This window comes from Crinia signifera, chromosome 6 (genome assembly GCF_055691185.1).
Source record: "Crinia signifera chromosome 6, ASM5569118v1, whole genome shotgun sequence".
Taxonomy (NCBI): Eukaryota; Metazoa; Chordata; class Amphibia; order Anura; family Myobatrachidae; genus Crinia; species Crinia signifera.
In genome coordinates, this window is record NC_139222.1 from 219,828,687 (window position 1) to 219,851,538 (window position 22,852).

At 40.5% G+C, this 22,852-nt stretch overlaps 1 protein-coding gene across 6 annotated transcripts in view; it reads left to right on the plus strand.

Annotated features, from left to right (window-relative positions):
* LOC146008979 (WASH complex subunit 2C-like) overlaps window positions 1-22,852 on the plus strand; it is a 39,076-nt gene that overhangs the window by 5,808 nt on the left and 10,416 nt on the right. For 4 of the 6 annotated variants that reach the window (XM_083148863.1, XM_083148866.1, XM_083148862.1 and 1 more), the window contains exons 5-21: window positions 538-631; window positions 2,083-2,153; window positions 2,689-2,736; window positions 4,461-4,550; window positions 5,134-5,221; window positions 5,958-6,023; window positions 7,094-7,206; window positions 7,374-7,446; window positions 7,538-7,597; window positions 9,159-9,314; window positions 9,869-9,993; window positions 11,222-11,314; window positions 11,404-11,508; window positions 14,260-14,373; window positions 15,539-15,690; window positions 20,027-20,135; window positions 20,529-20,672. In XM_083148863.1, coding sequence (XP_083004989.1) covers window positions 538-631; window positions 2,083-2,153; window positions 2,689-2,736; window positions 4,461-4,550; window positions 5,134-5,221; window positions 5,958-6,023; window positions 7,094-7,206; window positions 7,374-7,446; window positions 7,538-7,597; window positions 9,159-9,314; window positions 9,869-9,993; window positions 11,222-11,314; window positions 11,404-11,508; window positions 14,260-14,373; window positions 15,539-15,690; window positions 20,027-20,135; window positions 20,529-20,672 — 1,701 coding nt within the window. The remainder of the gene's footprint in view (window positions 1-537; window positions 632-2,082; window positions 2,154-2,688; window positions 2,737-4,460; window positions 4,551-5,133; window positions 5,222-5,957; window positions 6,024-7,093; window positions 7,207-7,373; window positions 7,447-7,537; window positions 7,598-9,158; window positions 9,315-9,868; window positions 9,994-11,221; window positions 11,315-11,403; window positions 11,509-14,259; window positions 14,374-15,538; window positions 15,691-20,026; window positions 20,136-20,528; window positions 20,673-22,852) is intronic. The other 2 variants (XM_083148864.1, XM_083148867.1) reach the window with 2 other exon arrangements.

Consider the following 22,852-nt stretch of genomic DNA (forward strand, 5'->3'; position numbering starts at 1 on the left):
TAATTATTACAGGAAATGTTTGGTTTGTTGCCAAACCACTGAGATACATAATAACAGTATAAAAGAGGTCCTATATATTGATGAGGCTCATTCTTGTAGTCTAGTGTGAAATGAAGACACACAATACAGTAGTTCAAGTACACATATTACAGTAACATTGATGTTCCTACATCTACCTATACCCAGAAAGGCAGAAGCAGAGTTATCCGCGACCTCATGTACTTTTAAATAAGCCATTTTGCCTGAAGTGCCTGATGGCCAGTCCAGCCCTGTATATGCTTTTGTTTCTAACCAATTTGTTTTGTTAGCAAAATATGAATTTGAATTTGCTTCTAGGAATCAATACATGTTAATGATCTGTGTTCCGCTATTTGTTGAAGTACTGTGAGCATTGTTTTATCTTTGCTAGAACACTGGATGACCTTACTAGCAGCAACCTGTGTTCAATGAGGAGCAGTGTCTTAATACACAGTATCTTGTGCTTCAGAAACTATTGACTTTACATGAGTAATACATTGACAACTTATGTATTTTCAGGATCTTTATATAGACAGACCTCTGCCTTATTTAATCGGCTCTCAATTGTTCATGCAGCAAGAGGATGTAGGCCTTGGGGATCTATCAAGTGAAGGTAATTTTTTTTTTTTTATTGCTGTAAGTGGCCTATGAGATGAAGATTCCATTTTAAAACTTTTGTTACAGATGCTGCATGCTTGTTCTTATTGTGTAATTGTCATTTCCTAGGTTTGTTTGGAGGTTGTTATTATTATTTTATTTATGAGGCGCCACAAGTGTTTCGCAGCGCCGTGCAAAGGAACAGTAGAGTGAGATAAAACTTGGCATAACATTGAATAAATAAAAATAAAGTACAAGTAAAGAGCGCTACAGTTCAATACACAATAAAGCATATATATAAGTAGTGAGGACTCAATTAACGTACTACTAGAGGCTTGTGGCCAATGATGGAGATGAGTATGCGGGCAACGATGGTCACCGAGTGTTTGAGTATGGGAGAGCTGTGAGTGAAATGTGAAGAGAAGAGGGCTTTACAACAGGAGGGAAGAAAGCCCTGCTTTGAGGATCTTACAATATAGTAGGAAGGGGAGACAGCAGATTACAATAGGGGGTTTCAATCCCTGATCATTTTCCAATCCCGTGTTCCAGGATTGAAAAACGGTCAATACCGGGATTCCCAGATGTTGAATCTCTGTGCAGTGTGACCTTCTAACATCACTCTGCACAGCTGCACACCATGTTTCTGGGCAGCTCCTGAGCCAAGTGCTGCTGGTGTGTGCGTTGCCCATCAGAATGGGATGAAATAGCATTTCAATCCCAAAATCCCAGGAAAAAGTGGCATCAATCCTGGGATGATTGGCATATGTATCAATGGGCTATTGAGCTCTATTACTAGTGCTGCTTGGTGAAAGTCTGCTCTCACTAATAGTAAGTTTCAGCTGCACAGCTACATGGTACCTGTAGCTGCAGCATGATAGTAGCTGCCACCACCAAGGTCCTCTTTGCCATCACTTTTTTTCCCCTGACAACCTAGGTAGTGTAATATCACTATATATCCAATGCAAAAAAACAACTACTTCCATGTCCAGTCTGTGTTGACCTCTGTTGATATAGGCTGCGAATGTGTACATAATTCAAAAGTGTTTGAGAACCTCCGGTAGGCATCCCACTTCAGTTCTAGGTGGCAGCTTTTACTTGCTAACATTCATACCGCCATAGCCTAGAAAATCCCAATTGCAACTGTGTACAAACATGATTGAGGGCTTATATTCATAGGAGCCTTTTCTTTTGGCTGGCTAAGATGTAATTTAAAGGGGACTTATTTTCCCAACTCACTGCATTGCTTTATGGCCGACGAGATACTACTGAGTGGCTTGGAGTTCCTGGTTTATTGCACTATTTTGCTGTTTCATACAACAGAATTGATGATCGCTTTGAAATTAGTGAAAACCTCCTTAGTTTTCATTACTTGGCCTATGGTTATTACCATATCTGTCTTTTTCGCAAACTGAGCATTTCTGCAGCAGTTGTGTGTGTTTATGTATAGATTTTGTTTGTTTCCAACAGAAGGGTCTGTAGACAATGACCGGGGAAGTGCAATTGACAGCCAGGAAGAAGATGAAAAAGATAATGATGAGGTACAATTTTATTTTTTTATTTTGTTGGTCTCTGTTTTTACTAGTTCATTTCCTGTATAAAAGAACACTATGACTTAACAAAAAAAAATATGGGTAAAACAAAACCTTATAACAGCATTGTTTTAAAAGTCTATTTTTGCAGTTAAGCTTCATAATTTCTGTTTTGTATAATATTCACAGGAAAGAGAGCACTTATATGCCATTGTTATTGGGTGTCTCTTAAATTGGGTTCACTCATTTTTGATAACTCAGCTGATTGGGTAAACACTCCAGTTCAGATATGTACTGTGTTCCCAGCTTGATCCCCTGTTAGCCCCCTGCATACTATGCCAGTAATATCTCAGTGTATACAGCCCTCTATGGGAGTCGGAGGTCAGGCTGACAAATATTAAATACATGAGATGTGACCTCATGATTCCAGCCGTTGTGTGTGTGTGTGTGTGTGTGTGTGTGTGTGTGTGTGTGTGTGTGTGTATATATATATATATAGTAATCTGCATTTAAGGCCATTTGTGACTGTTCATTTTCACAACAGGACTCTGAAGAGGACTTTGGCAACAATTCAGAGGAAGAGAAGAAATTGGTGAGAAACCTCATTCACATGACTGCTTTAGTTCTTTCACACCTGATCATAAAATACACCTATTGAAAATGTGACCGATTTTTGTAGTTATTACTTGGTTTTAATAGTACCGGTACTTCAGAAGCCTATTCCCAAATCTTTCCAGCAGCATATACTTTGAACTTTTATGAGAATTTAAGAATAACTCCATTGTATTGTATTGTTAGCATTAACTTTGCAGTTAATTAACTGCATTAATTTGAAATTGACAAAATGTGAACAATTGTCATAATGTGTTCATCCACTTATATTATAACAATTTGTAAATTAAGTGACCAAACTTCCATTCACACATCGTTTACTTCTTGCTGATGGCCTGTTATATAGACAAGTATGGTTGTTATTGAATGGCAATGGCATTCTATAGATTTAATTTTTTAAGTAATTTTTAACTTCCTGAAATATATATTCTCTCACCATTATAAATAATGCCATCATGCTGCTGAATTTTGTCTGATCATTTGATCCAGGAAGATGGATCTCACAGCTAGGGGGTGATTCAGTTACACACAAGCTGCCATTGCCATTGGCCATTGGCAGCTTGCACAATGTTTAGAAGCAAAATAATGGTCTGGTCTCTGCTCACAGTCCCGTAGTTCCATTATGTGAAAGCACATAGGGTAGTTCCACCACACTTGTGTGTGTAAATGAATCATGCCCTAAAATGCTTTACTAGCATATGTGAGCAATGCTAGCTTCCCTCCACCAACCCCATTCTCTCGAAACATTATGAGAAGTACGGATAAAGCTGATCTACTTAAGAGAGGCTGTTGCTAGCTAGGCTTGTCCTTGTTTCTTTAACATACCCTATTCCATCAAGATACCAGGTCCAAACCGATATATGGAACACTGTTCTAAACAGGGACAGTACCTTTCCACCATGATGCTTATCAGGGTTATCCCTGGATCAGTGCCGTTCACACTACATGTTGGTGGCAGTACTTGGAATGACGTCATCTCCTTGCCCCGAATGCAGCTTTTCCCATGCTGTATACAGGAAGTGGGTCAGTTGACCAGGGCATCCTATTTCCACTGCAGATTACCTGGGTCCTTCCTATATAAAATCATGCTAAGTACCCACGCAGGAAGGATTTGTGGAATTTGGAAGTTTTCGTTTCTGAAGAAATGCCTTGTAAATTATTGCAGCTTAAAAAAAAAGGTTAGTCCGGAATCCAGCACCTCCGGTGTACTCGTACGCTGTTGCATATGCCGCTATATCGGTCTACCTGCAGCTGCTTACTAGTCATTAAAGTAGAAAAACTAGTGTTGCCCTCATTCTGTGTAGTATTTATTCACATGGCCTCTCACCACGGTGAGTAGTGAGGTTGGGAGACATTCGTGTTTTACTTTGGAACTTTTTATTCTTTTTATTTTAATAAAAGAAAGCTGCCTCGGTCCTATTGGACCTGTTTTTTGTTATGTCCCCTTAGCCCACTGGTAGCCAACTCCAGTCCTCGAGAGCTACCAACAGTTCATGCTTTTTAGATCACCAAGCTGGGGCACAGCTGCCATCATTACTGACATTATAAATGATCTACAGCTAATTACTTCACTTATGATTCTGTGAGGAGACCTGGAAAGTGTTAACTGTTAGTAGCTCTCGAGGACGGGAGTTGGCTCCCCCCTGCCTTAGCCCAACAGTATCCCATAACCTAATACTTAATCATCTCTATCCCTTTCACCAGCGCACAGCCCTGAGTGATGAGGATGAGGACAATGGCTCCGACCTATTTGGGGATTCAGATAAAGAGGAAGAGGAGGAGAATGATAAATCTGTAAGATCTGGTTGTGACATTTCTTAATGTTTTATCTTTAAAATGTAACTGATGTGTTCGAATGTTTTATCTAAATGTATGGCAGATAATTTTACTAACGTATATTAAGGTAGTCCTCGACAATACTCAAGTACCTCTGTGTATAAACAAGTATAATTACCCCCTGCTGTTCTTTTATTAAAACCCAAACCAAGTTACACCAGGGGCCCCCAGAGTGCAGACCTTCGTAATCTGCTGAGGGCCCACAGTTCCAATTCCAACTACAGAATCTGCTTTTCATTAAATTTTGTTTTTCATATGATATTTAAATGGTATGCATTTAAGAGTTGGAAACCTTGCTTTTCTTGTGGGTCTTCCTTGCCACTGGCCATTATTTGCTGCTTCTAAGTGGATGCTGCAATATTCGATATCTCTTATCAACAGTGTTCTTTGCAGGGCTGGAAGTTGTTTAGTAAACTACCCCTGAAAGATTGCAATCTGAGAGAGGATCAACCCATTAGTAGCAGGACTGTAACATGGGAACACTATATAAATACATTGCACTGATTGAATATGTATTGATTTTTTTTTTTGTTGCATACAGACAAAGACCAGGACAAAATCATTTGCAGATGAATTGGCAGCCCGGATAAAAGTGGAAGTTCCTAAAAGGCAGGAGATCGATCAGTCATGTAAGTGCGCTGGGGTCCGCTGTGCAATTCTGATTTTGTTCAATAATGTAAGTCAAAAAAATAAGAGATTTAATTTGCTGGTTTAAAATAAATGCCGTTTGAGTGGCATCAGGAGAAGAAGCAAGTTAGACCTTGTCATTGTTTCTGTTGGCTCTATAATAGACTAGGCTTAAGGCTGTCCGATGGATGGGCGAAAGTTTATGCTAATGCATTTGTCAAAAGTTTTGTAAAGTGAAAATGGTGTGCCTGGAAATTTCTCGGGCTGAGTTGCGCTGCATGAGCCGGCTCTCTCTGACACTTTATAGAAAGGGTGTGGCAGTGGTGAACCACTTGCGCACCACCGTTTCCCTGTTGCCGATCCTCCTCGTTGCCGCTCAGGGAGGATAGGGGTGGTTCGGCCACTCTTGGCCGTTCAGGTGTCCAAACAAAGGAATGCCCGAACCTCTGAACCCCGAGCGCTCCGCAGCACCCCCAAGCGGCCGCAAACAGCCGAATCTGGCAGCAACAGCCACAGGGGAGCTGCCCCTTCTGTGGTGAGTATTTCTGGGGTAGGACAAGCCTGCCCTGGTTTGTTTGTACTACCCCAGGAAAACCCACCACTCAAGCAAGTGTCTGCAGGATGCTTGATGCAAGGTCTGGAGCACCAGGTACACGTATCCTCAAATGTGACACTTCTGTACCTGTTACAGTTACCACCGCACAAATTCTTATTTCCTCATGTTTATTTCTATTTCAGCCATATCATCCTCCGAGGTGAAAAGCAGGAAAGAGAAGAAAGAAGTCAGAAGACCTCCTTCTGATGGTAGATATATGCGAGCTACATACATACTTTAATATTAGTACATCTGAGTACGTGGAGGAATAATACTTGTAGGTTAGAAGACCTCCTTCTGATGGTAGATATATGCGAGCTACATACATACTTTAATATTAGTACATCTGAGTACGTGGAGGAATAATACTTGTAGGTTAGAAGACCTCCTTCTGATGGTAGATATTTGCGAGCTACATACATCCTTTAATATTAGTACATCTGAGTACGTGGAGGAATAATACTTGTAGGTTAGAAGACCTCCTTCTGATGGTAGATTTGGCTCTGTAAGATTATATCTATCTAACTAGCGATCCATCTATATAGAATGGTTTAATATTAGTACATCTGAGAATGTGTTAAAATAAGTATTTTGCATTAACCTTTAGTTTACTTTTCTCTGGATCTGGCTTTTATTTTACGTCACTTCATTCTTATTTGATGACGTATATCTTTTACAGTCTTCTTCTAAAGTAACTATTATCAGGCCTGTTACAATTAACAAAATAAATTAGGTCAATTTAATTAAATTCCTGCGAGTCTGTGTAGCTGTATACCACCCTATTATAATACAGATGTGTCCTTACGCATATATGCTGCGGGAGGCTGAATATCATGGCTTCTCACAGCTACAGCTTTCCTTTTTTCTTGTCACTGTTCCTGTGAGCACCTGTACACACACACACACACACACACACACACACACACCTGTGACCACCAAGAAAATGCCATGAATGCGCCAAGAAAAATTACTGGTCCCGTTAACCTTTCTAACCAGTTCCAGCTGGCTCCCCTTCTTATTTAGGGCAGCAGGGGCATCTCTCTCCTGCTGTCTGCAGCCTCACACAGTATTTCTCCTTCCCCACCCGCTACTGTACACTGTGCGAGGGAATACATTGCAGGCAAAGACACACCTGTAGCTATTCTAGTAGCTTTGGAATGTAAAAAATCTGTCAGTCACAGGTGAGATCTAGTAAGGGGGTCATTTGAGGCAACACTCGCTCATAGTGGAATAAACCTTTGTGTTCTTAGCTCAATTTTGCATTCTCTTCTTTGTAAAGATGAAGAAGATGATATCTTTAAACCACCCAAGCTTACAGACGAAGATTTCTTTGGCAATAGAGGTGGTCTTTTCAGTGGTGGAAAGGGACTCTTTGATGATGACGAGGAGGAGGTTTGTGTCTTTGTCTGAATATGTGATCTTTTATATACCCTTTTTATTTAGTTCTTCTAATTCTGTAGCCACCGTTCTTGTAAATCGTGGATTACATTCTCCTGCCACTGGATACCACTGTTATTACCAATGTATTCTTATACTGTATATATTTTGTTTGGCCGTAGGGTGACCTTTTCTCTGATGTTCCTAGCAAGGAACAACGTAAGCCGGCAGAAGTAGCTCCTGTTCCTAAACCAGGTACAAATATCTGTGCTGAGGGATGTACATCAATTCCAGATTACTTCAGCACGTTTGACATGAACTCTTTTGTTTGTTCTTCTACTCGAAGAAACCTTGCCAGCGGATGTGAAAAAGAAGCCACCGTACGGAGGGGTTTCCCTTTTTCTTGGTAATGAAGCTGTTTTATATTCTCTGTTGTGTGGAGACAAAGTATAATTTGGGCCGACTTTATGAATATGCAGGGTCAGAGTTGAAAGAGGATACAGATTCATTACAGATAGGTTAGCCTGATTCTCTGGATTTGGGGCCTGATTCTGGTTCACTCATAAAAGAGAATTCGCCCAACCCAAATCGAACGCTCTCTGCACATGTTACATCTGCCCCACCTGCAGTGCACATGGTTTTGAGAATTTGCTTTTGCAAGTGAACCAGAATCAGGCCCTTGATTTGGATTTCCCAACATCAACCTAGAATAAATGGTTCGGTGGGACAAGATGGGACAGATTTTCTTTTCTACATTTTCTAAATTTGTAATTTTTATTTTTGTTTCTGAAGACCTTGTACATTGGGGCTTGTGCAGAATGAGTACAACATCGGTTATCACAAATTGTAGGAAATTATTGTGCATGCCCAGAGCAGTGTGCAAACTTATATATGCTTTTATTCAGGCTTTCAACTTCTGCATGTACTATGGGTGGTGGGTAGCGGGCGATGAGTAAGGATGTATACTCCCAATCATGAACACATGCAGAACTGGAAAAAGATGGCAATATGCCTGGGAAAGGTGGATCATTTTCAGTAATCAGAAGTAGATGGGAAAACTGGGAAATTACCATTGGCAAGTCTTGCACAACACTTGTGATTGGTTGTTTGCAAAGGCCTAGCTGATACTAAACATTATTCAGCTTCGATCGCTAATTAGAGAATTTGCAAGTTGAGCGATTGGGAAATGACTATGCATATGTTCCTTACACATCCTGCATGTACGAACCCTAATAGCGACAGAAATTGCGAATGGGTGATTAAAACAATCCCCATGCAGTTTGACTGAAAAAAAAGAAAAATGCAGCCGTGACCAGACATTTTAAGGGAGGGTCTGTGAAGTTAGCGCTGGCGTCGTTTAGTCAGAGATTGGTGGTAGGGTGAGAGCTATTCGCATTCACACAGTCTGTGAAAACCTTTCAGTGCTTCAGGAATTGCATATGGATTAGCGAGTGGATAGCAATTAATTTGAAAATTTACACTGGGCGAGTTACACTGGGCGAGTTTTCTTTCTGACTGGGCGGCGGCTATCCATTCGCAATATTAGTGATCCAAGCTGAATTAGGCCAACTGATTGGCCCATTTTCATAGCCAAGGCACAGAATGTGCTTCAGTGAGTGTGTTTAAACAATTTCTGTTTCGTTGTACACAATACACAAGTTGTTTCTGCTGAGTTAGAAAGGTGTTAAATGATAAATGTAAACATTTATTCTGAATGGGAAGTGGTGTTTTTTTTTTTTAAAGGGATGCTAATTATTATATGGTGCAACTAGGTATGCATCTGTTATTTGTTCCTGCTATAAAGGGGCACTTATGCAGGTGTTGCACATGGCAGTGCCTCTTGATGGCAGCTGAAACTAGACATACGGGTGAATATCTGATTGCAGGCACATGTTTCGGGTGTAGCTTATACCCATTTTTTAAAAGTCATTGATCTCTTGCCTACTCCGGTACTGTATGTTCTACAGGTGCAGAGAACGTCATCAACTCCGCAATGCTGGCAGATAAGGAAAAAAGAAAACTCCCAACTCCTACAGATGCTGCTCCAAAGCCTCCAAATAATACAGGTCTGTTTGATGATGACGATGAGATCTTTAGTGGACCAGCTACAGCACAGCCAACAGGTATTCAGCATTGCATTCATTATGTAACCAGCTACTAAACCCTACCTCAGTGGTGGTGGAAGGGTCTGCTAAAGTCTACACCCCCTCTATCATATAAATGTGCCTTCTCTATCCCTTTATTTTGTTTAAAGGCCATTCGTTCCTACAAATCAAGTTCTTGTCAGCACCCTGCGTTCTCCCATCAATTGCTGTAGACTTGTACTGCCCAACAGTTGCTTTGGTTCACAAATTCAAGGCCTTCCCTATAGAAACTTCTATATTAGCGCAAACATTGTAGCATGATATCACAGTATTTGCCCTTGTATGGCCATAAATGAGGCTTAATGTGAGTTATGGTGTGAGGACTGTTATATACTGTATACTGTATGTATGTCATTGATTGGCTGTCTTATCTATGCAGTGATCCACACATACTCAGCACAAGTTTATATTCAGTTTTAGCTTATTGTTATCTTGTATATCTTATGTCTATGTTGGTTTGGTCCGTTTTCAGTACAGAATGTATGTATTACATACACTATTACCAGTCCAAACAGGCAAATTCTTTCCTTCAGGCAAAGCCAAGGAATCCTCTGATCTGTTTGCTGATGATGAGGACTTATTTAATGACCACAATTCTTCACTAATTACAAAATCAAAAGAGTCCGAAGCACCTAAACCAGCAACCTTGGACAAAAAGGTGGGGGATGTATGAGTGCTTATTGTCTGTCTGATTTATATAACTTTGCTTTGGAATGTTCACTTAATGCGGTACACAATCCATATAGAAGGACAAGAAGCCTGCATAGTGGCATGCCCAACATTAGCTGTATTACACATACTTTATCCTGTCCTAGGACTGCTGCTTTTACCTTTTTTTTTTTTTTTTTTAAATATGTTTTATTGATCCTCACCAATCACATAGTTTACAGATAAAAAGGACATGAGACAATAATATTATAGGAGGAATAATCCACAATTTAAAATTTTTCCAAACAAATATCAATAAACTTAGAATATAAGAGATTAAAAACATAATATGGTGGCCTCGGTTTCCAAGTGGTAATATTAGAGATATTATTGTAGGATTGACAATGACAGCTGCATAAAAAGGGGTGCCACAAATCAATCCTAGTAGAGGCTCCATAATATAGCAATAACACGAAATAAAAGGGTAAAGCAAACAGTAAAATAAAATTAAAACAAAACATTCGCCCGTTCCTAAAACCAAGCAGTCAACCCTTCCATGGACCGATCCAGCCAACCAGCAGGAGACGGAAGAAAAAGAGATACAGTAAAGGAGAGGAAGAGTAGAAGAGGGAAAAGGTGAGAGGGCAGATGAGGGTGGCGTGAAATTTAGTAGTTGGATTGTAATAGGGGTCTTATTATGGAATGTGTGCAGGTGCAAATAACGGCATCAAGGGGGTTTTTGATATCCTGCGGTTGCAATTTGGATAGGACAGAGTGTAGATAATGTGTAGCTTGAAAGTAAGCAAATTTGTGTTGTGGGAGTAAATGAAAGTGCGACATAGCTTCATCAAAGGTCAGTGGTGTGGGAGAAGTGCTGCTTTTGCCTTTTTAAACAACCACATTAACATCCCCGCCATGTGTTTCTGTACAATGAAAATAGTTTTCAGTATAGAGGTTACTGTTTATTTAGGTTTAGATTTTGCAAGATGAAATAGCTTAGTTTGGAATGCAGCTGAAGAAAAGTAATTTACAGCGTAAGCCTATGCCTACAACTCGGCATGCTGGTTGCACTGACCACTAATGCCACCATACTGGAGTGCTTGGGATTGTATGGCTATCGTAGGCTTTAGAAGCTCACCAACTGCTAATAACAGGATACACCGCTCTACATCCCCATGCTAATGTGCTGCGTTTCACAAACATTAAATAGAATATTTATACTTTATTTTTTCCCCAAGATTGCACCATTACCTACAGAAAAGCCAAAGGTGCCTAATCCTGCAAGAAAAAAACAAATTAGAGGTCTCTTCTCTGATGAAGAGGATTCAGAGGTAAATTCTTGAAAAGCTATCTACTCTGCCTCTCTCTCTCTCTCTCTCTCTCTCTCTCATATATTATGTGATCTGTTCTTTTTCCTTAGACAGACTTATTTTTACCAAGTCAAAGTGTCGGCAAGACTAAAACCACAAGCTTACCGACGACCAAGACCAGTAACTCTCTGTCTCTATTTGATGATGAAGATGAAGTAAGTTATTTTGTTTGGTTTGATTTATTGTGTAGATGTGTATTTTATTATTGTATTGCACCTATGGTTTACTGGTTGTCCAGCTGTGCTATATAGTTGCATATTAACACCCACTTTGTAGATGGTGACCACTATAATCACTGACTAGCTTGCTTTGACTGTCTAACACCTTTAAGTAACTATACAGATTTGTCCTCAGACAATAGGGGCCAGATGTATCAAGCTTCAAAATTGATAAGGTGGAGAGTGAGAGCCAGCCAATCAGCTCCTAACTGAGATATTACAGGCTGGGTTTGAAAAATGACAGGTAGAAGCCGATTGGCTGGTTCTTTACAACTCTCCACTTTATCACTTTTTGAAGTTTGATGCATCTGTCCCTATTGCTGCAGTTGTGCCAAACATGCCTTCATGATGAGCCAGGCCCCGTGCACTGAGCATCTTTTTTTTGCATCTATTTAGCCCAAATGTGCATCTTAGTCACAATTGGATGCGAAAAAACTGCTTCAAGAGACGACTGTACAGGTTGAGAATCCCTTATCCAAAATGCTCAGGACCAAAACATTTTTGATAACTTATTCTGTATTTCAGAATATTTTTATATTTCAGTAAGGTATCTTGAGGACGGGACCCATGTGTGAAAACAAAATGCATGTATGCTGTATAGACACATGAAATACGCATAAATATATTTTATTTGTGCATTAAGAAGATTTCAAAACATGAAACAAAGTGTGTGATCTACGTGTTGCCACCTTTTGATGTTTTCCTGTGACGGCAACTATCACAGCAGTGAGCATTGCGATTGACTACTTGTTCCAGGAGGACTGAAGTGTCCCGTTTTTGTATGTGCCAGGAATGAGCAGCCCGTGCTGCTAAATGTGGTATTGGAGGAGAAGTGTGCTATGTGAGCAGCGAGTTCCTTTTTCAAACTTGTGGTTTTTTAAGTAATTTCTACTAAAAGCAAGCAGGTGGTCTGAGAAGTATGCCAGCTAGCCTGCCTTTATCAGGAACTGGACTAATTTGGGTAGGTGGTTCATCTGCCATAGAGATTCTTCTGACCCCATGCCAGTTATGTAGAAATGCCAGCATAAACTTCAGTCAGCTCTTGCTCATCAATAATCCTGGTTTCATAAATCCTAGTACATGATAGCCAGCTCAGCCTAGCACTACTGGAAAGTCAAAATAGCATTCCTCATGCATCTGATCTGCAAGACACTGAATGTTTATGCTGGTTTAGGGGATTAGGCACTAAACCATGGGTCTTCAACCTGTGGCCCTCCAGATGTTGGGAAACTACATGTTCCAACATGCATTGCCACATTTTTTCCTATGAGAGCATGCCAAAACTGTCAGGGCATGCTGAGACATGTAGTTCTACAACATCTGGAGGGCCACAGGTTGAAGACATGTACACTAAACTGTTCTAGCTCCTCCCCCTCTTACATGTCCTACTTCCCCCATACCTGATTTATTTTCTATTGCCTTTGGAGTCAAATACAGTTAAAGCTGTGTACACACGCTTCGATTTTTCCCTGTTTTCGATTCGATTTTGCTTATAGAAGCAAAATTGAATCCACATCGAATTGTTTTTAGGACACATTCGATCTGCGTTCGATTCGATGCTCGCTCCCGTTTTCTCAAAATCTAACAGAAAAATCTACTGCACAGCCAAGGAAATATCGAATTCGATCCAGTAAATCGAATGTGTACAATGTACCAAGAAAGTAAATCGAATTTGATTTCTAATGCAAAAGTACAGATCTAATGCCAAATTGAATGGGAAGATCTAATGCCAGATCTAATAGAAAATCGAATCTAAAGCAAAACGAAGTGTGTGTACATAGGTTAAGATTAAACAAAAAAGAAGCCTAATTGGGCATTGATGTAAGGGTTATACACCGAGAAATGACGTTGTTCCTGATAAAACTTTTTATAAGAATACTAGAAAAAGCAAATAGGGAACTGCACTCTACTTAACAAAAAGTATATGAAAAACTTAGTAGTCTCCCTACGTACATATTGAAAATCTGAGCAAATCTAGATGAAAGTCAAATCAGATTTATTATATAAAAATAGAGAGGTACTCGCACCATAAAATCTGCCCAAAGTAATGCAAGAGTAGTTTAAGGAAAATCAGTCAGTCTCCTAACATGTTTCAATAGCTGTCTCCTTAACCATGAGACCCCCCCCCCCCCCCCCCACACACACACACACACTACACTTGCACAGAGGCATCCCAGCATAAGCATCACAGTGTCCCCAAGATTAAATGCATGGGGAATTTTTTTTTTCTTTTGTATGTACTCACTGTAAAATCAGTTCCTCGTGATCCATTTGAGGAACACTGCAATTCCTCAGTGTTTGTTGTTTCTCTCTGTTCTGTTGTTCTTGCTCTTTGACTTTCGGTTTATAGAGGTTTAATTGTCTTTTTCTTATGGTGATTTTTAGTAAATTAAACAGTTATGGGGAAGTGGGATGGATTAGCGGGGGTCAATGCTAGCTCTAGTTAACAGATTAGTGCACTGCTCCTGTGCTTAGTCCTCTAGCCCAATGTAATTGTCCCCCAGATTGATCACGAGGAAAGGATTTTACTGTTAATCCATAACTAATCCAATTTCTAAAGTTAATAAAAATATGAATGATGTTTAGGATAGCGACTGTATTAGTTTACATCTTTCTTCAATAAAGAACATCTGAGTAACGTTCCCCTGCATAAAACTCAGGGCAATGGTCCAACTTGCTGTTTTTTAGGATTTGTTTGGTGCTGTACCCAAGGAGAAGCCATTGCCTACTGTTGCAAAATCCGTTCAGCAACCAGCAGCTGCAAAATCTCAGAAATCAGGCCTATTTAGCAGTGACGAGGAGGTAATACTCACTGGGGTATTAGATGGGTAGAGTCGCCAATGCACAAGGAATAGTGATCTGTTTGCAAATGCCTCAAAGCGTTTTTGTCTAAAGAAAAATGGCTGACTTCTGACATTCATTTAACAATTGAAACACGCTGTTAAGATAACAGATAAAAGTAACCCGAAACTGATGTTCTGGTTAAAGAACTTAACTTCTTCTGTATATTGCTGATATATTTCCTTTCTCAGCATACAGATGGGGCAGGTCCCATCTTTGCAGGGGATGGCGATGGCGACGCCAGCCGCCATCCCCCGCCAGCGCCATCTCTATAGCGAGAAGGGGACGCGTGCACGAGAGGCGCGTGTCCCCTTCCGACGGCGCTTCCCCAGGGTCACCGCCGGCTTGTCGGATGAGGATCGGAAAAATCTGCCAGAATTGAATACCCACCAAAGGAAGGTTAAATGTAAAATAAGGGTATATGAGAAAGCTGTGATCACAGAATGGTTATATTTGGATTATTTTTAAATGACATTTTCTGTGACATAACCTGTTTTCACTGCTTTACACCACTCCATCCAGGGCTTGGCATTGGACTTTGATGTGAGGCCTGCATGCAGATGCTCGCCCATGGAAACTGTGCTTAAATTTATACCAGTGGAAATTCGGAACTCCAGCTATGGACACAACAGAGTGTTGGCAGCTTTTACGCACCAGTCGTTGATAATGCTCTGTACGGTTACGTTATCTTCCACTCTGTGGCAGAGTTAAAGCTGTTCTTAAATGCTTCCACTAATATTACTTACAGTACAGCAGGGATGAAATTTCATTGCAAAGGTGGCATCCAATCACAGTACCACGCTTGTAGTCCCTCAGCTCTTCAGATCAACTTATTTTGTATCACAATTGTGGTAAAGGGGTATAAATTCAATAATCTAAATGCAATAATTAACAGATGTGGCCAAATACTTTTATGCAATAATGTATGTGTGTGTTATATAGATTACAGTACAGTACATTCTCATCTGTAGCTACTGTGCATAATATTGTGACATCATCCACATTAGACATCCATACTGTATATACGGGAGGTGGTTAGCTTGTAGACCAGCCATTAATCTAAACATCCGCAAGACAATGCCTAAGAAGGTTCCAACGTATTATTTGTGTCTTTTTTTTCCTGCAGGATCCCATCACTGTTTCAAACAACATTAAACCAGTTGAGAAAAGTAAAAAAGAAGCGGCTGTACCACCTAAGCCAAAGGGGGAGGAAAAGGGTGAAAAGAAATCCAGCTTATTCAGCGATGATGATGACCTTTTTGCAATTACAAAAGACAGGTAAACCTTCTAGCTCTTCTAGAACAGTAGTAGCAGCGTTATCACTAAAGGCCCACATCCACTAGTCCCATTTGGGAACTTTTTTATCAGATTTTTCAGTCAGATATGCGTAGAAATCTGATGATGTGTGACATCGGTCGGCTCCTCCAATCGGATGCACAGTCCTGTGTCCGATCTGTCTGAATTACACCAACTTTTCTACACCAAGGATTAATTAGAACCTGAAAAAAACAGGTGCACATCGGAGTGTTCATTACTTTAGATGTATAGATTCACCTGAAACGTCACATGACTGGCCAGCCTATGATATTTCAAAATTGCATCAGATCAATCACCTGTAGCATGTGTGCATCAGATATATTTGGTGCGATCTGTCGGCACGTGATAGATTACATCAGATATATCTGAAGTGAATATAATGAAAATTAAGCCCAGGACCTGATTCCTGGGAGAGTTCAAGAGAAATCTGTTGCGACATGTAGCTCAGACAGGTCGGACTTGTGCAGGCCTGGCCAACCTGTGGCTTTCCAGCCTTTTGTAAAATTACAAGTCCCAGCATGCTCTGGAACAGTTTTGCTATTATGAAATCCAGAAGCTGTGACGAGGTAGGCTGGGATGTGTAGTGTCCCTGTCCTATGAAGTTTTAGGACATATGCTGTGTACACACGGTCCGATTTCCTTTCCGATGTTGACGATATAGTCAACATTGAATCGGATCTAAACAGGGCTTAAAGTGGTTCCAGAGAGGTGGTGGAACTCATTTACCCCGCCACGGAACCCCCCCCCCCCCAATTAGGTGGAGTCCCGGGTACTGCCAGGGCTTTTGGCACCCCATGCAATCTATGAACTTTATGCCATACCTCTAATACTTTATGAAGGGACAGTGATCTCAAAATAGTACTCCCAATTCAAATTATGCAACACAGTAGCACAATCATATTCACATTACACCACATGTAGTGACCCTGATTCATGTTACTGATTCATGTTACAGCACAAAGTCGTGCTCCTTATTCATGTTATGACACAAAAGTGTCTCTTTTACATGTATGCACACAGTAGTATCCCTTGCACATAATGCCTACAGTAGTATTGATTATACACATTATGCCCACAGCAGTAGTCCCCTAGCAAAAACTGTCTGCAGTAAGTGCCCATTTCATATATCTGACATAAGACACATATCTGCCCCTTTCTGTCCAGCAGCTACCTCTCCTCTGATATTCACCTGAGCAGTGGTGACAGCATGACATCACATACGCCATGCCAGAAAATGAAGCTGCTGGAACCGGTTTTTCTGTTGGAACTACTGTCCAGGGCTGTGGTTCAGGTGGAACTCAGTTCCCCCTACTATTCCAGGTGGTGGAACTCAGTTCCACCGAGTTCCCCCTCACTTTAACCCCTGGATCTAAATCGGATGTAGGTTGTATGTTTTTTAGGGCTTCAGGCTCTGATTTGAGGGCGATGCATGCTCCCTTGTCCTCTGAAATTGGATCGTAAATAGAGAGGGCAGGCAAGACTTTTTAGTGGAAATCTGAAGGAGATCGCATGCATAGTATGCGCCTTGCGATGTCCTTCAGATTCGATGTCCGATCTGATAGTAAACCACATAGTAAATCACATAGTAAATTTTATGGTAAAAAGTGAAAATCTTAAAGCAGATCTGACAGGAGTAGAGAAAAAATAAAAAAAAGGGGAAAAGTAAAAATCGAACTAAACATCGAATCGGAAGGCACATCTGACCGTGTGTACACACCAATATTCAATTATGAGCAATTTTTTCAAAATCTCACACCACTGGGGGTTTCCTGTAGGTCAGATATGTTTGGTATTTAATTAAGTTTTTTTAGTGGTGTCAAAGCAAGTCAAATTTCTCCTAAGATCTTCTACTTCTCTGTCATCTCCTTCAGTGTCACAGACAGCAGATGTTCCAACTTGGCACATGTTCTACCTCTCACACTGCACTAAACTAAACTCCTGAATCCCCTACCCACAAACACTACACTACTGCTACTACACTACTACTTTTATTTGTATCCACTCCAGAACGGCAATCCATTAAAGGGACATTTCTACCCTTATCTCTACACCACCCCCACATCCCCGCTGGGACGCCAGCCTACGGTGGTTTATGAAAATCACAAAGTCTGCTATTTTATTCTTATTATACTGGCCTAACACCAAGTATTTTACTATGTACTAATATATGCATTTGTGTCCATTATACTCCAATTTTAGTATATTACCCACCTTAATCTTAGCATATCGTTTGTGGTCCATGTTATATGTCAGTTATATTCCAGTTTTAGTTTAATTACCCACCTCAATCTTAATATATTATTTATGGTCATATTTGTATGTGTTTAGTGTTTATTATACTCCAATTTTAGTTTATTACCTACCTTATCTTTCAATTTATTTTATGTCCATATAAAGTATTTTTTACAGTCAAATTCAGCGTGTCCTCCACTCATTGTCCTTGGTGTGCTTATATATATTTATTTTTATTGCAATATTGCTATCATCACAGTTCTGATTGACAGCGCAGTGTGTTTCCTCTTTGCATACATTTGTTGTGGAAAGAAAAAACAGTTTTTTCTTCCACTTTTTGAAGTCTGGCAGACTTCTCACTTCTGCAGCAGCCAATCAGAACACATCTTATATATATATTTTTCTTAAATTTACTCATTAAGAGTTGTTTTTGTATTTTTATCTATTAATTATATATCTCCATCAACCAGCGCCGGGGCCCCTAGGAGATTGGGTTGCTCCCTGTCTCTTAGGTACACAAAAAACACTACTGCTTATCATGCATCCCCTACCAACACACAGTACACTACTGTTTACCCTGCACCCCCTACTTACAACCTGTGCATTACGCTACTGTTTACCCTGCACCCCCTACCTGCACATGCTGCACTATGCTACTGCTCACTCTTCACACACTACACTACTGCTCACCCTGTACCCCATCTCTACACACACTGCACTATTGCTTACGCAGCATCCTCTACCCTGCACTCCTTTCCCGCAGACCCTGCATTGCACTGTACTGCACTACTACTCATCTCAGCACACATTGCACTACACTGCCGCTCACCCTGCATCCCCACCCTGCGCGCAGTGCATTAAGATACCCCTTGTCCCTGCATCCACTCTCTGCATATGCTGCGCTACACTACCTCTTACACTGCATCCACTACCCGCATATGCTGCACTACACATACAGTGTTAAGCCCCATACACCCTAAATGATGGGGGGCTGCTGCCAATATAATTAACAATATCAGCTGTGGATCCCAATATTGTGTGTACACACTTAACGATATCAGAATGCAATATAGTTCAGTGATGTCAACAGGACTTTCTGAACAGGCAGGTCATTTGACTATATAGATCATTGGACCTGCATGTTCAGAAGACCTCAATCCTCATTAACGGCATGAGGGAGCGCGTTACGCACACTGTGCACACTAGGTGAGATTATGAACGATATTCAGAAGCCCCTTCCTGAGCACAATTGCTCACACTATCCTCTAGTTTTGTATGGGCAAAGTATAGTTAATACCCCTTTTACACCAAGGAATAACCCAGGTTGGACCCAGGTCGGACCCAGGTCAGCTTTGGTGTAAAAGGGGCCAACCCAGGTCCAGTAACACTGGTCTTCTACCCAGGTCCTGACCAGGGTTGAACACTGGTTGGACCTGGGTCGTGGGCGGTGTAAATGGTCCCAACCCAGGTTGGGACATCCAGGTAGTGCTGAAAGGATACCAGAAGTGCTGGACGCCTTTCCACAGTGCGCTGCAGTGGCAAAAGACAGCAGCCAGGAAGGATACGGGCAGTGCACACAAATCATAATTGGATGCATTATTATTTATATTATTTTTTTTTTTGGGGGGGGGGGGGGGGGGGCTGGGGGGGGCACATGGGAGATTCGGTCTGCTGCTGCAGGGACCGAATGGGTGATGCTGCACTTTTATACCGCTATGTATGCTTGAACACTGAATAAAACTTTTTGAAAAATATTTTACAAAATAAAAAAACCAACATTTTTCAATGCTAACTTGTCATGTCTTTTAATTTTTATTTTAAATCATTGACGGAAGGTTAGATGGCAGTTTATCGGTCCTAAAATGGACATTTTTAATGTCATCCATAGGGAAAAGCAGGGCTGACCCAGGTTCAGTGTAAACAGCGCAGACCTGGGTCACAGTGCTGTGTAAATGGGGTATGAAGCTGGGTCCAACCTTGGAAACTCCTGTGTTCAAAGACCAGGGTCCGACCAGGGATTTTGGTGTAAAAGGGGTATAAGTAACCTTTTATATTCTGTTTCCAGCCAGAAGAAGCATCATCGTGTTTCTCTATTGTTTGAAGAAGATGAAAACGGTGAAGAACCTTTGTTTGCAGCGGGAGTGACCCCATCTCCTCCAGTGGGCCAGTCTTTGGTAGGTGTCGCAAGGGGATAATGGGAATTATATATATATATATATATATATATATATATATATATATATATATATATATATATATATATATATATATATATATATATATATATATATATATATATATATATATAACACCTTCAGCTAATAAAATACTGAGACTGGTGGAATGGACTTGATTGATACATTCTATTGCTGAACACATGTGGAATGATCCAGTTTGACATATTGTTTATATAATAATCCGGCATGCACCCACAGCAGTGACCGGCTGGGTAAATATTACTAGTTCCTAATAACTTTGTGAATGCTATGGTGTCTAATTGTACTATACTGTTAAACACGGCAGCTAAGCTCTATATACTGTAGAATCTATTTTCTCTTTTACAACAGAATGCGTCAAATACAGAAGTTCTCGCAAAAATAGAAAACGAAAAGGTCTCCTTGTTTAATGATAAAGATGAAAAGCCTGAACATAAAGTACCGGTCCGTGCATCACAAGATCAGCTGTCATCTGTACCGAAAAGAGAAAATCCGGTATAGTACAAATAGCATTGGATAATACATACTGGTATTTTAATGCTGTGCTATCACCTATGGCAAAGAGTTAAGAATGTGCCCTTTCCCCTAGCCAAAGCCCTCAATGTCTCCACTGATTCCTCCTTTTCTCCCACAGATCTGGCCAATAATAAGTATCAACAATAGTGAGCACCAATCACCAGTTGTGGTTGAGAGAATGATGCTTGCAATTGGTCCTTTTGCACGTTTCCCTCCACCTCAATATTAAAGGTGGAAAATTAAATTAACTTTGCGTTTGTTTATTACAAATGGGCTCTGTGTAGCAGCTCCTTGTTCACTAAAAGAGGGGGGAAAGTACAGTATGTTAGTAAATCTTTTTCATAGGTGCTAGATACATTTAAATTTTGTGTAACCTAACCCTAACTGTAATTGAAATTTATATAGGTTTTTATTGTTTTAAACAGTGCACTTTGCATAGAAATTGACTGATTCTTACAATAATCTTGCACCAGTAAATCTTAATTCCTAAACAATGCCACTAGGGGCACCTTGCGTATGCCACTAGGGGCACCTTCACTCTTGGAAACTGTTCACTGTGCCCAACTGCTTCCTCCTGATGGTGCAAGATGCTACTCCTTTGCACATGTGGCCATCTTATTACATAAGCTGTATTTGTGGATTAGGGCTTTTGGTGTAGAGAAATTGCCATATCTGTTGGAGCAACACACCATGTAAAAGTTATGGTGCCCACACACGGAGCTATTTGTGCTAAAGTCTTTTCTACTAGATCGCATCACATCTAGTTAAAATTGCATACGAAACTTCACAATTGTGTGCAATGTGAACTAGATGCGATCTAGTACAGAAAGTACTGGCTGCACATACTTTTTGGCTTGCGATATGAACTACGTGGGAGCGCACATATCGCAAGCCAAAAGAATCATGGTGCGATTTGAACTGCAATCGATCCGAGCATCACACCATGTGTGGGCACCATTAGATGGTAAGTTTATCTTTTTGTGTTCTATAAAGTGGATACTGTTTTAGTAAAATAGCTGCAAAGAACAAAGCCATATCTGTTCTACACAAGCTGCCTGTTTCCAAAATCAGCAAGCTTGAAAGGCGTATTAGAAAAGAGATCGGTCCCTGATGAGTTACTCACTACTTAATTATCTAGTATCACTGCTACTCACAGGTATTTTACCTAGAGCAGTGTTTCCTACCCCGCTCCTCATGGAAGCCTAACAGCCCATGTTTTCCAGACATCTGACTGGAGTACAGGTGTGTTAATTGACCAACACAATAGATCTACAGGCGGATACCTTTCAACACATAATGTTAGGGTTCCATAAGGGTAGAGTTTGAGAAACGCATGTTTAGAGGCATCCAGGCGGAAGGAGTCACTACTGGACTGGAAGCTTCTTTTATGAGACTAAAGACTCTCTTTTTTTTTTTACATTTGTTGATTTTTTTATGTTCTTTTTTTTTTTTTTTTTTTACCTTGTTTTTTGTGTAACTCACCAGCAGGCTTATGCACACATCTATGCACCCACATACCATGCACATATATTTGCCTAACTAACTCTGGTTTACCTAGTTGGATAAGTGTTATTTACGCACACAGCTCTGAAACAAGCTGTATGAACATATTAACATTACTACTTCAGTGATAAACTTGTGAAACTAATGGAATAAAACTTGTTTATGTATCATTTGCGAATAGTCTGTTATTATATAGTGGTTAGTCTGTTTATAGCTACACTTGTCAAGTACATTCTATAAAATGTTGGTAGCAGCTGATAAGTTGCTATGGGGCAACTTCTTATGCATGTTCTTCACTGCTTGGTGTAACACCTGCTTATATCAGGTACACACTTGGCGACTGATCAGCTGATCCGCCGGCCTATCTGATGACTATTGGCTGATGTGTTGTGCCTGACTGGGTAGACCTTTACATTTACCCACCCAGTAGTGTTGGCGGCCTCTGCAGCTAGTGTATAGGTTATCTGCAGATCGCCCGCACACAGAGTATGATTCCCGATATATCTGCAAATATATATCGGCCAACAGCTGTGCGGCAGGGACAAGCAATACAGTATGTCTGTGAGCGACGTCAGTCAGAAATATCGAGGGTACACACCCACCGATGCACCCACAATATATCGGCTGAAAAAGAATTACTGCTTCTAGAGAATCAC